At 39.4% G+C, this 16,990-nt stretch overlaps 1 protein-coding gene across 1 annotated transcript in view; it reads left to right on the top strand.

Annotated features, from left to right (window-relative positions):
* The window catches only part of dock3 (dedicator of cytokinesis 3), a 326,247-nt gene that overhangs the window by 268,541 nt on the left and 40,716 nt on the right, over nucleotides 1–16,990 (top strand). Inside the window, exons 15-24 of the mRNA XM_066698297.1 lie at nucleotides 4,161–4,285; nucleotides 4,849–5,011; nucleotides 5,580–5,686; nucleotides 5,808–5,979; nucleotides 6,337–6,434; nucleotides 6,711–6,794; nucleotides 9,030–9,130; nucleotides 11,067–11,148; nucleotides 12,887–13,057; nucleotides 16,256–16,345. Of these exons, the coding sequence (XP_066554394.1) occupies nucleotides 4,161–4,285; nucleotides 4,849–5,011; nucleotides 5,580–5,686; nucleotides 5,808–5,979; nucleotides 6,337–6,434; nucleotides 6,711–6,794; nucleotides 9,030–9,130; nucleotides 11,067–11,148; nucleotides 12,887–13,057; nucleotides 16,256–16,345 (1,193 nt within the window). The remainder of the gene's footprint in view (nucleotides 1–4,160; nucleotides 4,286–4,848; nucleotides 5,012–5,579; nucleotides 5,687–5,807; nucleotides 5,980–6,336; nucleotides 6,435–6,710; nucleotides 6,795–9,029; nucleotides 9,131–11,066; nucleotides 11,149–12,886; nucleotides 13,058–16,255; nucleotides 16,346–16,990) is intronic.

Below are 16,990 nucleotides of genomic sequence, written 5' to 3'. Positions count from 1 at the left end.
GCATAGAAATGTAGTCAGAACCAGTACTCCTCAGCAGCTTAATTTAGAAACCAGTCTCTGATTAAGAATTGATTTATATATTAAGAATGTGAAAGTCTAATGTATTCAGTAGCTGAAAATACAGTGTATTTAAATATTGATACAGACTGTGAACCTGAAATGGACTGCTCCTTTGTGTGAGGGTTTTGAATACAGGACCTTAATGCAGTATCAGGACATTGAGGTTTAGGAAGTCTTTTGATACCCTGTCTTACAGTAAGTAATTAGGTGTGCTTGGTTTTAAGTGGTTCACAACTTCTCACAAGGTGAAGGTGTTTGAAGAGTATAGTGCTACCCCAAGTTCATTTGAGGGAAGAACATATTTGGTACATATTGTGTGGTTTCTGCACTCTATTGCATATGAATAGTTTGATTGCAAAATTGATTGCAAATTCAAAATATGAGTGTTTTATTCAAAGTGAGCTTGAATAAATGCTACGAATCAGTCAAGACTCTGGATGGAAGAACGTGTGACTACAATGTTTTGGCATTTCAAAGTGAGTTGCTGTGTAGTGGAATAAAACAAATAAGTGTCGATTTTTAAAGCAAACCTATTTGTTCTTATGTAATCTTATAATTATAGCCCCTGTTTTGATTATATGTCAGATAATTGGTACTCAGTTGCTTCAGTTTGAGGTTCTTATAAATATACAAAAATGAATTACCCTTACAGGAAGGCTAATTTAACTTACATATACACTGTATATGTACCAGTTCTTCCTCAGAGCCTCCTATCGTAATAAGTGAGTGTAAATCCTCAGGGCAAGAGACCAGCACTTAAATTCCTTCATTCAGCTTTCATCTAAAATATATAATTAGTGGTTTTCAGGTGTTTGTCAATTGTTTGTCAGAACTGCACTATTTCGCTTCCATGTTCAGTAGCTGCTGCCCCAGGTAATTTCCCAGTGAATGACCTGAGCATAACCTGGATCACCTTCTGGAAGAAAGTGGTTCTTTCCTTCGCTATGCAGGGGACTATCATACTGTCACAGCAAGCAAGGTATTTTATGTATATTTTCACTCTACATTAATCAACCAGCTTAAGTAAAATTATTTTTGGTAAGTTTAAGAAAATCCAAAATGTAATAATTATGTCTTCATCTATATTGCATATCAGTAATAACCCCCCCTATTTGAAATGGGAAAAAATAGGATTCAGTCAGGTTCCAACTTACCTTCCTTTCTGGTGACTTAATGAATACAGTATTAGTCCTTTTTTGCCTTTTGTTTCCCCTCCATACTGAAGAGCAACAGTTGTTCTTGTCTGTAATATTAGTGCAGTAGTCCTTTTGTGGTGCAACCGAATCCCTGTTGAATTAAGTAAATTGTTTTTCTCAGATATTTAACGTGGGAAATACCACCGAGGCTGATAAAATTATCTCATTATCAAAGCAAGGTCTAAAGGGGATTTGTAGGCAAAGAGAGCAACACATGACGCATAATCTGATTGTCATCTGTAGCCTATAATGAGCAGGTCACAAAAATGGAGGAATAATAATGAACTTTTCATCCCATGAAATCATAGTGATGACACATTGAAATCCTTTTAATGTATTGTAATGGAAAATAATTTAGACTACTTACATTTATCAAAGGCCTTTTTTTCCTAAACTGTATTGGGGGGTTACTCTTAGTCTATGTAATCAGCCCCTCTTAAAAGCCTGTGATATATCACTCCAAAACAGGCCAATCATATCAGTTATCTCTGTTTTGTGCTTGTGAATTAAATGTCTTGACTTCGTTTACTGAGGAACTGCCAGTCCGCAGTGCTAATTATTTGATTTAATTAGTAATATTAGCCCTATACTGACTCTATTTGAGTTTGCTTTTACGCTTTTAATTGGTTTCCACACTGAAAACAGCTTCAACCCTTGGCTGCAAACCACACAGAATCCTGTTTTTCAATGCCAATCAAAAACAGACTTAACCCACATCCAATAATTGAGGTCATGTTGGACTTTCCGAAGTGCAAAAACAAATCGGGCGGCAGCGGTGAGCCACCCAGCGTGACCATGGTATATTAAACAGCTTAGATGGAGTTTCTCAAATCAATACATTCACCAGCAGATCCAGGTCTGTGTTTAGCAGCTCCAGCTGTGTTCAATTAGCATTTTGTTTTCCCAGCTATAAAGGTCACACACACTCTTTGAGGGATGCAAAGCAGGATGAAACTGCACAGCCAAGACAATGTACTCAACCACAAATATTGTTTTGTTAAATAATTGGACTGGGAAATAATATGGATTAAAGAGAGATTGCACTACTCCTTAAGGAGACGACTCTTAACTTGACATAATATTTACTGATCCAGTCCTCTAGCAAATAACATTTAACACTCTCCAATTGAGCCTGAAGGCCTCAGTCCAATATACACCCCTCAGGAGGAAAATATATAACGGTATATTACTACCAGCCCAAGTTAAACAATCTTGCTGTTGTAGTTGCTGCATGGAAAGAAAGATACAAAAGTATTTCAGTGATGGTTTTAGGTCAAGACATCCAAAAAGTACAAGATATTTATTATTGCCATTTTAATATAGAAGAATTGGGTTTCTGGTTTTAGTTTATGTAGATTACACTAGGATTATCTGCTTTGAGAAAGGACCCTGCAGAAAGTAAAGTATGCCCCTCTTATTATTATTTTTGTGTGGAATGTGACTTTACTTCCATGTGGGTTAAGGGCAATTTAAGCTTACAATTTAAGGATTTGTAACTGAACTTTTTTTTTTTTCGTGTTCTGGAAGGAGTGTATTTGCAGTCTGGAAATGAGTCAGGAATTGCGACACTTAGTGAAACAAATGAATGTCAAAAGCGCTTCTTCAGTGGGCTGTGGTAAAGATAATAATAATTAGGGTGTGTTGACAGAGGGCACGAGCGCGCGGCGCAGTGTACACACCAGTGGGCTGACTTTGACCTTTACAATTAATTAGACGTGCTCCAGAGTGTTTGTCCGCGGTCAATAATTAATGTGTAAATTAATTCGTTTAAAAATACCACCTCATCCAATTCCTTTTCGCAAGTGCTTGTCAGTTTCTTCTTAGTCCCCGGAGAAGCCTTGATAAACAAGAGCTGAAATTCTCATACTTAACACTGACGAAAACTGCCTCTCTTTGTACAATGCTGCGGTTATTTTGGTGGTGTTGTTAAATGGCCATATACAGATCCCCACCCCACTGAAACAATAAGCGTTAAATAGTCTGGAGTTTTCTAAGGTCCCCACTTTGACTCCCGTGGTATAATCATTTGCCTTCTGTTTGAGCATCTGCCTTAGGCCTTGCATGACACCCAGGCCATTCGAGTAAGTCACAGATACGGCATGCTCCTCAATTTTGTGTTTGGTGGTTTGTCACAGCTCTATTCTCTCTGGTAAGTGTTAAGGCTGTTGGGTTTAAAATGGCACTATAAATAACCTAATTAAATGGATATATCACATATTAAGTGTGAACAGCTGAACGCTGTCAACCTTTCTGATGTGAACCATTTTATTTTGTCCTATACTATGTGGACCACATGTCTGAGCTAATGCAGTCATAAAGGTAGAGAACTTGTTAACCCGCAGTCATTTTAAAATGATTAACTGCAGTCTGAGTGCACTGTAAACACACAGATTAAATACAGATACAAAAGTTCTTAGCACGTATTCATGCAATATACAGTTCTAGTTCATTTTACAAGCATTGCTGTACCTAAATAAGTGCTTTGTTACTAAGGATTGTGTTATTCTTGCCACCCTGCTTTCACTTTCATGAATATAGTGGATCAAATCACTTCTGTTTTCCTGTCTTCTTGCTTTTGAAAAATATTGTGTCCTGTGGAACACTCTGGAGTACTTTCTAAACAGGCAAAAGGGGTTTCCCTTTGGAAATGTAATATTGCACAGGGTTGCTAATGAGAGAATGGCATTGTCTATGGGCAGCCTTTTTGAGTCCAGGAGTTGACACCTTGGTTATCAGTCAGTCAAGACTATATGGAAATAGGCCATTAGTCCACAAAACAGTTTTGGGTTGTGCTGGTGAGTAATCAAAATGTGCCAGTAGGATGTACGCTGTTTCATTCTACTTAACAGTAGCGCACTAGGCTAAGGTCTGACCTATTTCACAAAATCTCTCATTGTTGCCTAGGTGACATCCGAAATGACCTCTATTTGACCCTGGAGCGAGGTGACTTTGAGAGGGGAGGCAAGAGCGTGCAGAAGAACATCGAGATCACAGTTTACGTCCTCTATGCAGATGGAGAAATACTCAAAGTAAGATGCACCGCACTTAACATTTTATCAGATTTATCAGATAACTAGAATCCAATAGTTTTTGTCCTACCTTCTGTGTGTCATTTGCAGCTCCATTATAGCCACTTGAGAGTGAGGAGGACTAAGAATGAATGCTTGTCCTCTATCCCCAGGGTCAGGACATGTATGAGTTTTCACAACTAGTAATATCACATTTTGCAAACCACCTGAAACTTGAATGGCGTGGGTAGGAAGTGTTCCTGACATTCAGAACATTATGAAATGCTTGTGCTACAAATATTCCAGAGCTTTATACTCAATTTTCTTTCGTCTGTGAGGCACTTGCAATCATATTTCTGAACACCAACCAGTTTTCTGTACCTTTCCATCTATTTATATTACCTATTGATTTGTTTTATGATTAAATATTGACTTCAAACCAAATTTTGGCGTACATTGGATACTCCAATGAAAATAAAATGGGGAAAAAACAGAATCCTGTTGAGTTGGGGAGTGTGTGGTGTGGGTGTCCCTGAGCAGCAATGTGGGTAACACTGTGTTTTGTGTCTGTGCCTCTCTCTCAGGACTGCATAAGCCTGGGGTCCGGGGAGCCCAACGTGAGCGACCACCGCTCCTTCGTCCTCTACCACAACAACAGCCCGCGCTGGAGCGAGGTCATCAAGCTGCCCATCCCTGTGGACCGCTTCCGAGGCTCCCACCTGCGCTTCGAGTTCAGACACTGCTCCAGTGAGGCCCTCCACCCCTCCGTTACCTTCCCATAGGATAGCAATGGCAGCCATCAAATTACTGTGTTCAAATCAGAGAAAGCTCATTTGAACTGATATTTGTGCAAAAGATTTGGATGTCCGGTTAGCATAAAGTGTCACAGACTACACCTTGGTGTAACACTTTAGATGCAAAACAATACATGTGATTTATTATTGTGAGCCTTGGAAGAGTGTGAACCGTAGGAATCCAAACAAGACTTTCCACAGGCAGTGTCCCAACCTTCACAATGTAATGGTTTTGTCATTTGGGTTTCTGGTATCTTGCTGTTTTTGGGCTGTCATTGTCACTTTGTCTGCTGCCACTCCAGTAAACCCCATTGAATAATTAATGTGTATAAAGCGCTGAGGCTAATGTTAACCTGGGCCCCATACACTTCACCTCTTTTGAGCTGTCAGTTTCCAGCAGGCTTGTGTACAATGTTGGGCCCAATACACTGTATATGATAGTGTTCCCATTCTTCTACCATGAGTTTTTTTCCATTGGGACTAAGCCATTGAAACAACTGGGTGTCCTCTGCTCTTTACAGCGAAAGATAAAGGGGAGAAGAAACTGTTTGGCTTTGCCTTCACTCCGCTGATGAGAGAGGATGGCACAACGCTGTCTGACGAAAGCCATGAACTGTACGTGTACAAGGTGAGTGGAAAGTGGGACCATGCAACTCAGAGCACAGGAGAAAATCAACTCTGTTCATTAGATTTACCCATGTTAGTAATGCAGTGAGCCGGGCACTGACCACTTCCTCTGTGGTTGATAGTGCGATGAGAACACCACCTTCAGTAACCACGCTCTGTACCTGGGCCTGCCCTGCTGCAAAGAGGACTTTAACGGTTGTCCCAACATCCCGTCCAGCCTCATCTTCCAGCGCAGCACCAAGGAGACACTCTGGATCTCAACTCAACTGTCCTCCACCAAGCTCACACAGAATGGTAATCACAAACTGTCTTTAATTTATTAAATAAAAATGTTTTCCCTTTTTCTAATGCTTATGTTAGTTTGAGGTAGGGACCTTGTTTCTATCTAGTGCTATTGCTGTGATTGTACTTATTTTGATTTGAATACATTTATTTCTTTATGAATTGGATTCTTCTGCTGGAAATCAGTCCTGATGAAGTCTATACAGGGCCAGACTTTTTTTTATATGATTGTTTGTAATGCTCTCCTACATAGCCAACTGACCCTAAATGTGTGAATAACTGCAAACTCACCACAGTGTTCAGGAAGTAATGCCGTTGAGAAGCAGTGTTTCCCCCCTGCCTGTGCTCATGCTGTCTGTCTCTGCTCAGTGGACCTCCTGGCCTTGCTGAAATGGAAGGCCCACCCTGACCGTGTGATGGACATCCTGGGGCGCCTGCGACACGTCAGTGGGGAGGAAATCGTTAAGGTGAGGATATGTGGATCACACATTTCTCTGATATATTAAAATTATTGTTCTTTATGAAGTGTTCATTGGGGAATCAAGGGCTAACTTTTTTCAGTGACTTTTACCTTTAGTTAAGTAAGTAAAGTGTTAAGTGGTGTCAGCTAAGGAAAAACAAATACTTTTCTTTAAAGTTATCAACCTGACAAAAGCAAAGGCATTTTTTGTGTTTGTAAAACAAAATGAACTATTGTGTTGCTTTAATCTAAAGTGTCTCTTTTTTTCCTTTCTTTTTTCCAGTTTCTGCAAGATATCTTAGACACGCTGTTTTCCATTCTGGATGACAACACTGACAAGTATGGTCCATTGGTTTTTCAGTCATTGGTAAGGAAAAGCAAGAAATGGAAGAAAGCAAACAGATATGAATTATTATTCAGAGGCGAGAGTTTTATTGTCTGAACCCAGAGTCCTTATCAATATGTAATGCTCTGTATCTTTCAGAAAATATATCGATCCCATTCTTTGTGCTTGAATAGTCATGCACCAACACAGGTTTCATCAACTCCTCTCCCATCGCAGTGTATATCCAGGTGGATTGTCTGAAACGCAGACCTGGCAGTGATCCAAGGCTTATTCGAGAGGAGTTCAGGTCTACCACAGGTTCAGAGTCTCAGAGGGCTTTGCTTAAAGAGACCTCATTAAAAATCAAGGTTGCACTACTTTCCTTTCTGGTACCATCCTGTCTGTCTGTACATATCATTAGAGATTTGGGTGCTGTACAGTGCCTCTGAATTCTGTATACAGTCTACCATTAATATTGTGATGACTTGCGGTCGATCACAGTTGCAGAAAAGTAAACTAAATAATAAAGACAAAAGGAGTTCTGCACATCAAATAAAGTCACAAATAACCGGTTTATTTGTGTCCCTGTTTTTGGCTGGAGCACACAGCCTTACACAGTCAAAACAAACAAACAGCTATAGCCGAACTCAGGCATTGAAAAAGTACACAGTAAAATGAAAAAAAGTTTCTCTCCTTTCCTCTATTCAACACACTTCTCCTAGCGCACTCTCTCTTTCCGCGCTGAAAACTCCTTCCCCTTCCTTCCTTCCCTCTCTCTCTCTCCCGTCCCTTGCCCGCACACTAATGCTGTCCCCCCTGCTGCCCCCCCTTAGAATGCTACAATATGATATAACGTCTTCAATATTTTCCGACTACTAATTCTAGATGCATGAAATGTATTATTGCTTACATCTTAACCACTGACCCTTGTGCAATCAAGGTACCAAAGTGTGTCAGTTTCAGACAATTACCTGATTAAGTAGTTTGACGTTCTTTTTTCGCCAACAAAAATCTATTAAGATTAATTCTACACATTAAACTGTGTGAAAAGCCAACCAGAAATATTTGATGAGGAAAACCCTTTGAATATATGAAACTAAGATGAGCTAAAGTTAGTTAGATATAATAAACTGAGAAAATAACATTGCCAGGTTTGGCTCCAGCTACCCGTGACCCTGTACTGGATGAAGAGATTAATGAAAATGGATGGATGAATAAACATACTTGCTGGTACTGTAATTATCAGTGCCAAAACAGGAAGAGGTTTAAGACACAGATTGAGTTAATGTAAAAGCAACATTGAAAACCTCTGTTTTTTCAAAAGTGTCCAGGGAATTATGAGGCAAGAGGTTAGCACTGTGCCCAACCAAACATGCTCCTAAAAGAACGACTCTTCTAATCACGTCTCCTGTCACACACAGCACTTTGGTTTCTAGTATTTTATTCTATTTTATCCAAATCCAGAAGCTTTCAACCCACCATAAATTACAGCAGGACAAGCTTCCTGGGAAACTGCCCCAGATTCCACAATATATCTGGACGAGGACTTCATCTCTTGAGATGGATTAAAAAACTTAAAAAATCACTCGTTAAATGTTGATATCTTTCTGTTTACTGTGTAAGTGGGATAGCAGCATTCAGTACAGAACCAAAAATAAAGTAAAAGCATATTTACAGGGACTTACACTTGAAAACAAATTTTAAAAAAATCATCATACTGTTAAAATATAGATTTATAGTTAGTAAGTTATTAGCTTTATATTAGTGTAAGTTTGACCTTCTGTGTCTCTGAGACTAGAAGGAGTTGAGAACAAGCCATTCAGCTTTTATTCATTTTTTATATATTTGCACTTATTTATTATGTATCAAGTGTCGTTCATTTAAGACTGGGTGGTTACATGCTTAGCCAAGTACACAAGAAAATACCCCACTGTGAATACTCTACCGGGGATGAAGGAAAAGGCCGTGGCATGTGCACAATATCTGATTTTATAAATCCTGACACAGAATTTTTATTTTATTTAGTTGTTTAAAAAAAAAAAAAAAAAAAAAAAAAAAGCATATCCATCTCCCTTCAACCCAGGCATTGATTGTAAAGGTATTCTGTACCAGGATGCACAGAGTGAACGGTCTCTTCAGCACTGTTGATGCAGTGTTAGTTTTGCCATTGTTTCCTTCACTGTCAAGACTTTACAGACCTCAAATGCTCTTGTCCGTGGTTAAATGTACAGTGACAGTAATCTGAACTGACATTCCTTGTCTCTTCCGGTGTCCCAGGTGTTCATCATCAATCTGCTACGGGACAGTAAATACTACCATTTCCGTCCCGTCATGGACACTTACATCCAGAAGCACTTTGCTGGAGCCCTGGCTTACAAGTAGGTACTAGTGTCAAGATAAGAATGAGAAGGTGGCATTTTTTCATGACAAAGGTCCATTTACAGAGAGGCTGTGATACATTATACATTATGGCTCCCTTAAGAACTGTATATGATTGTGGCTAGGTGCTTTTTAAAGTATTAAAGAAGCTTTTGTCCCCTCTTTGTAATACACTTTTGTGCCAAATTTTATTTGAAGGCATACCCCATAGTAATGCAAAAGGGCCAATTTGCAGGCATTGTATAAGTAAGGTGATAAAGTGGCATAACTAATTTTAAGGATGTCGGTAAATCTGCTCCTAGAAAAACTATCAGAATACTGACAGGTAATGTTATCCTTTAGCCCTGAATAGCAGATACATGAAATAATTTATTCATCATTGAAAAAAGAGGTTTATATGACAAAAAAGCTGAAGCAGATTTTGTACAGTAAGAAGGATCAGTGCCTCTCCCATTTGTCATGAATGATTTTGCATTATACATTTACCTTCAGCACCTGCCAGAAAGTGCATATCAAAGAGTCTGGGCTTTTTTTTTTTTTTTTTTGTCTGTGTGTGGTGTGATGTCATGGACTAAATTAAACTTAAACTTTTTAGCTGTAAAATAATGGTTTGAAATGTTCTGAACCTAATGTGGAATGAAAAACCATGGGCAATTACTGTTGCAGCTATTTACAGTCTATGTCCAGAATACCCATGTAGCCAGGTTACCAAATTCTAAGTTAATTGTATTTTTAGTTTTGTACAGGTATGGCATGATTAATATTGCAAAGTCCCCAAAAAGTATAAAATACTCTGCTAGAGTTAACTTTTAACTTTTTGTTCTTTTTGTTCAGTGATTCCCAGCTGCACTGTGTTTGGGAACTAATAAGGAATATCTAATTTATTTGTCAACAGCATTAGATGTTTGTTCCTTTATAGAAAATGCAAGATTGGTTGGACATTTAAAATGTATTTAAACATCTAAATTTGATAACTTAGTCAAGGGGCAAAGGGCAATCAATGAAATAAATAAAATGTCATCAGCAAATGAGAAAAGCGTTTCTTTCTTTATACATTTTACATAATTTCCCCCAAGCAAATGTGAGTTTGGTACATTGTGTGTCAGTATGCTTTAACTCATAGTATCAGGGTGAGTGTTTCCTGATATGCATACAAATGGAAAAAAGGCACCATCATGTTTTCCTTGTGTATTACTGATTCCAAGCTGTTACATCTGTCTATCAACTCCTTCAATAGCTCAGTCCAAAGCTATAGAGTCAAAACTCAATGGGAATGAAATCCCAAGAGATCTACCACAAAAAAATATTCTAGACTTTGTTATGCTTTGTACATTACTTCAAAGGGATATTGATCTCTTCTGAAGTTGTTACTCTAAAACACCTTACCAGCATTAAATCATATGATGTAGTTTTCAATGTTTTTGTGCCTCAAAAGTCACCATAAATATTTAAAGATTACAATCTAGAAAGCAGCAGTGTCCATATGGAAAATAATATGACCTTGGAGAAATAAACTGCGGATCAGTTACTGAGTTAGGAATCATGGAGGTAATATTCCAGTGAAGCAAATAAATGGGGGAGCTCTTATACCTGTTAGCATGGTTGTTGTTTCCCCCAAGAATTGCTGGTTCCAGTAACCTGTAAGGTGGTGAGTTTTTCCTGCTCAGTTCATTTTAATATAAACCGAGAGTACAATTGGTTTGCAGGTAGGTCTAAAAAACCTAAAATCAACTACACAGTAAACAATAATACAAAACACAAGAGCATTGTGTTGTGAGGAGCACCGTCAATTCAGGTCCTAATTGCCTTCCAGTTGTCTGTCTAAGATGGGTGTAGAAACTGATGAACCTTCAGAAACTGAGTAACTGGTGATTGTGAACCTGTAATGAGTCCAGGTCCCCTGCTCTGTTGTGATGCTGTCTGTGTTTGGCACAGGGAGCTGATTCGCTGTCTGAAGTGGTACATGGATCGCTCAGCCGAGGTCATCCGTCAGGACCACATCCAGGAGGCCATGAGGGTAGGTATTGTGAGGGTAGTGCCTCCTGCAATAGCTGCTCTTAACATGGACCCTCCATCCAACAGTGTTGGTGTCTGTTCCCCAAAAGCTGCCTCGCAATTCACAAAACCAAGAGCATCACCATGAACTGAGTGATGCAGAACTGCACCCTCAGATTAATGCATTTGATGAATCATGTGACCTGAAGGTGTCTTTGTGATTGATCTATTTTTAGAGTGTGCAGCTTTCTTGTAACAAATGACTTCAGTGAAAAATAAATAATATTAAACCCTTGCAACAGGTATTAAAAATGAATGAAACTGATTTTATTGTCAATTCATATTTGGGTCCCATAAATTGCTTAAGATGTGCTGCACATGTTAAGAGTTTAAATAATAATGATTTACACCCACCAACAGAATAGCATGATCTTCTATGCAGGATGACAGTATGCTGTTAGAAAGAAGCAGGGCAGATGACTACCTCAAGGGCAAGATATATACTCACCATATTGTCTAAAAATATCCTTAATGTGGATACAGTTTGACTTTATACATTAAGAGGTTTGCATGTATGTATGTAGGGGACTCTGCTTCAGTAAGTGATTTTCATCCCTATTCATAGTATTATAAATAAATGAAAATAAATATGCCAGTATGAATTCTTAATTTATTTTCGTTCTGACATCTTTCCAAATCATTTATTTTCATCACTCATCTTTTTTTTGTTTGTGTATTTAAACACTAACTGTAAATTCTGAATAAGCTAACGGTAAAAGTCAGCAATAAGAAGCTTTGTTAACTTTGATCATTGCATAACAATAAACATGATAAAGTGACTGCAATATAGGTTCGCCAATTAAGTTGAATAATATATTGAAAATGCAAGAACTGCTTAGCTGGTAGAATGAATAAAATATTTACCAGCGCTGTGCATTGTGGCAGATGCTTTAATGTATTATTAAATATGCTCTCATCAATAAATGATACTGCTTACATTTGTTAAAAAAAAACAAAAAAAAAAAACAAGGAACAGGCTTTTTCTCTATATTTTAAAATCGGCTGCATAATTTGATTGCTGTTTCCTTCCTTTTTATCGTGTAGTGTGTTTAGCTTGGCTGAGAGTCATCTCTGAAGGTCTCTGTATTATTAAAGTTGGTGAAAGCAACAGCAATCCCTCAGACAGATCGCTCGTACTGCCTGTTATACAACCTCAGCCACTGCCTCCATCTTTTGAGAGCAGAGAAATTAATATTAGCTTTTTTTTTTCAATAGGAAGCATTGTAAAAAAGGTCTTCGTAGATGTCCAGGTGGAAGCACTTATATCTGTAACTTCATTACATTCTGTCGGGTACTTCTGAATTAGATTGGTAGGATATAATTAAACACAATGGGACCATTGTACACTGAAGCTCTGAACGTTCCTTGTCCCCAAGGTAATGATGAGGAATTAAACTTTCATAATCACAGCATTCTATATGAAAACATGACAACTAGTATCAGTCCATATTGTTTGGAATATATACAAATAATATATAATAATTTGAAGTGATATATATATTTCAGATAGGAATCAAACTCATGTTGCTGAACATGAGAATCAGAATGAAACGCTCATTATTTTGGCGTTCCCAAGCAGCGATTAGATGCCCAGCAAAGACCTTTCATGGGCTCAGACTAGAAAGGAGACGTGCATTTGTGAAGGGTGTGTTTTTGCTTATATCCTTTTCTCCCTGTCCCCTCCATCCCCCATCCCCCAGGCTCTGGAGTACCTGTTCAAGTTCATCGTGCAGTCGCGTATCCTGTACTCGCGGGCCACCTGCGGCATGGAGGAGGATCAGTTCCGAGCCAGCATCCAGGAGCTCTTCCAGTCCATCCGCTTCGTACTGAGCCTGGACAGCCGCAGCTCTGAGACACTCATCTTCACACAGGTCAGTGTGGATCTCCACAGCCCTCCCCCCTGCCTCAGTCACTTCTCCACCGCCCTCCACTCTTCCCTCGCTCAGTTAGCACCGGCCGGGGGCTCTCACGGCAAACAAAATCTCCTGTGCCGGCAAGAGCCATGGAACAACTGCGACAAATACCTGTGCTGGAGCACTCATTAATAAAGTAACGAACAGCATAGCAACGTGTATGACCATGGCCCATGTGTTCAGAATTAATACAGCAGCCTACTGTGTAAGACAGCAGGCAGGGAGATAGATATGTTTCAAATTAGGCTCCAGAGAGTTCCGGTCAATGGCAGAGAGAAGGTTGGTTTGATTCGTTGACTTACAAGGTTGAAACTCGGTGGTGTATTAGTCCTTCCTAGAATGCTGAAGCTCTGCTGTTTGTGCTGTGGACTTGTAGAGTGATGGGAAGGCATTGGCCTGGAAGGACACATTTTGGAGGGCACCCGTACACTGCCAGCAACTGTCCTGTGTTAGTATTAAGGCTTTAGGAATGTACAGTAGATTGGAAATCCTGATTCCAGTTTGCATACAAAAAGAATTACTATTTTTTTATGTGGCTGGTTAAAGAAAATGAAAATGGGTTACTTAATATAGAAAAGACAAAATGTCATGCTCTGTTTAGGGCATAATGACTGCCAATTGGCCAATAACTTTCACTTCAGCCTCGTAAGTTTCCATATTTGAATCATGGGGAGGTACTGTGCTTTTCCATGATTCCAAATATAATGTTCAGAAACTCACTCTTGGGTGATGTCCAGTTTCTACAAGATTTCAAATATCAGTGATTAGTGATTAGTTATTTTTCTGCTACTACTACCATTGCTACTAATACTACAAAACTACTACTTAATAATAATAATAGCAATGATAAATGTAACATTTGTCATCATGCCTCATATGAAAAATGTGGAACTGTCTTTGCATCTACTGAAAAGCCTCAGGCGTTTGGCACAGATGTATAGGGGAGTTATGACAGCGTTGTCACTTCTTATTAAATAACAGCAATCAAAATAGATGGGAGGCTGGATCCATACTGTGGTCAGTACCCCAGCAGCTAAACAGGGCTGCAGACTTTAGAGAGAGGCTGGGTTTCACTAAACGCATGCAGTGTTCGTTTCCCCAAGCGTATGTGCAGGGCCATAGCAAACTGATCTACACTACTCTACTCTCATCAAAAACTAACATCTTCTGATCTGAGCCATCCATTCAGCAAATAAACTCGAAACCTGGCTTTTTTATTATTTTGTGTGGGTCTTAAGTGATCAGTGAACTAGTTTCTCCTACTTCAGTGTGAATATCCAATGCAGCGTTTTGATATACCAATTCAAGAGGACAGGTTAGCCAGGATTTACATCATCTACTGCCTTTATTATCCAGTGCTTCAGCTTAAAATGACCAAAGCAGACTCTCTTTGCAAGGTTCAACTTGATGTATCAAAACCTTGGTGTGAGAATAAAAATGCTCACATTATTTGTTTGCCCCTGACTATGGCTCTAGGCGTCCCATTTAGGTGCAGTGTCAGAATATGACAAAAGCTCAAGTGACTTCTAGTATTCCCTTGAAGGTGTGTGTGTGTGTGTGTGACACTCCAGCGAGAAAAAGCTTGTTCTCCAGGTTTCCCCTCAAGACAGTTTTTGTCCAAGCTAGTACACGATCACCAAGTCCCATAGCTCAGCGAGACTACGACAGACAGCAGAGAAACAGTCAAGAAGAGAGGCTGCATTCTGTACTGTTCATGCTTTTTTCCTCACTCTGAGTTCTGTGTTTGTCACCTCTAAATAATAGTCTCCTCTTTTGCAAATATCTGAGTGTTACCTGCGGCTCTTGCCCCAATGTAATACACAGACTGTCCCTACAGAATGACTGAGTATGGTGTTCCTTCTGAGAAAACCTGCCCACCATCTTCGCCTATTTTCAGAATATAGGTTTTCCTGTGTTCCTTGATTTTGTGTTGGGGGTCACTGTTCAAGGTGCACAGCTTTGGGTGGTGGGGGTAAAATATAAAACCAAAGCGTCACCCACTCATTCTACGAGAACAGCATGAGTGAACAAACCATGTGTGTGATACCTCTGAGAATATGTTTGCAGCATGTGTTTTCAGTGCATTTGGAAATGTTTATATGACTTCTGAGGCATTGCTGTTTTGATTAACCCCATTGAAAGCATTATCCTTTGTGGCATATTTAACAAGGTATCTGGAATGGACCATTGCAACACACAAGCTGACTGACTGCAAGATTTGATGGATTCCTTTTTTCAGCACACACAGTTGCATCCCTGGGGTCATCTGTCTAAAATGGAATACTTCACTACCTTTTCATTTGAATTATGACATACAGCAGGTTTCCATTTATTCTCTTTCTGAAGGGCCATGCTACTGTACACCGCTATGAGATACAGTACACACAGCATCACACAGGCAGCAGCTGTGGAGGCGTGAGGTATAATGTTGCTGGCAGTCCTACCCATTTCCGCAATAGCATTGCTCTCCCTGAGGAATGAACGATGCTATGCAATCATCAGTAACACGGTGTAATTCCAAATGCATAAAACAGTCCAGAATCAAATGTATTCCAATGTTGCCCATTTGTCGTACAGGAGTTTCAGCAAATTGGTAATAAAATTGTCGTTTGCAGTTGCCATGCAGTTGTTTTGATGGCTTTTTAAGGGAGAATTTCTGCTTTCATATCCTAGTGCATTTTGGCCCTTATTTTGTATTCTCATTACGTGTATTTTGTTACCTACTGTCGTTTTGGTCTGGTCTCTTCTACTCCAATATCAACCTCCACAGGGAATTCTAGACTAGCAATGTTTAAAAAAAAAAAAAATCAACAAAATGGAGAAGAGTGAATCCATAGCCAGCCTGCCTTGTGTTTTCCTGAAACTCATTCACAGGCTTCCTTACCAGAATACAATATGAGGACAATATTCATGACCAGCATTGGGAGGGGGCAGTTAGTGGATGTCTTCTGACTTTCACCCTTGTTTTTCACTCATTTGCTTTTTATTTTTCATGCCTAAACGTTTTCTATTTCTATGAAGCTGTTTTTTTTTTTGTAGTAGTAGTATTCTTTTCAGTTGCTTAATATGTTTATTTTATTTTGCCCCTTGACCTTTTTATGTGACCCCTTATTTATTTTTGACTCCACCCCGCTGTCCTCCCACGACCTGTCTCAGGGCCCCCAGCCTCCTCCCGGACAGCCCAGTGGAGCGGTGAGCTGTATGCAGCCCTGGAGCGGCAGCGCTCCTAGGCCGTCGCCTCTCTCAGTAAGTAACAGCGCCCCTTTGTGTTGCACTCCAGTAACGCAAGGGCGTCCTCTATGCCAGTTTTAATTACCACCATTCAGCACTTCCCTAAACCACCCAACCCTATTTTCAAAAATGCAAAAACTACACTTTTTTTGTTTCGTTTTGGTTACGTTTTTTAACCTTCAAAATCTTCTCCCACTTTTCATGTCTGTCCACGCACCATTCCAAAACGTGTCACTGCATCCTGCGAGATGTAGTGGTGGAGAACAGCATACCCGTAACAGGAATGGATTGTTTCATTCGACTGTGGGCTATTGAGGAGAGAGTCATTGGATGCAAGAAGATAATTCATCAAAGCCAGTACTCTAGGACAAATCTCAGCTTTTGTTCAGCCACCTCTGTTAGAACATACAATCAATACCAATAATTTCTTATTTTGGCGATTAACACTTTCAGTGTTAAATCTATAGAAGCAATGGAGTGAATTTAGAATCAAGTTTAGGATCTGATATTTTAAACCCCTATCTACTCTATTGGGCCTTTTGTTGGGTCTGACAGTCCAATACTGAAGACCACAGTTGGAAATCACATCTGTTAATGTGGTTTCTGTGAGAAGCAGTTTGGTTCTTTCTTCCCCCATGTGAAAAACCAGTAGAAGTTATA

This window comes from Amia ocellicauda, chromosome 3, assembly GCF_036373705.1.
Source record: "Amia ocellicauda isolate fAmiCal2 chromosome 3, fAmiCal2.hap1, whole genome shotgun sequence".
NCBI classification, from domain to species: domain Eukaryota; kingdom Metazoa; phylum Chordata; class Actinopteri; order Amiiformes; family Amiidae; genus Amia; species Amia ocellicauda.
Note: the sequence above shows the minus strand (reverse complement) of the source record. Positions and strands in the feature narration are given on the sequence as shown.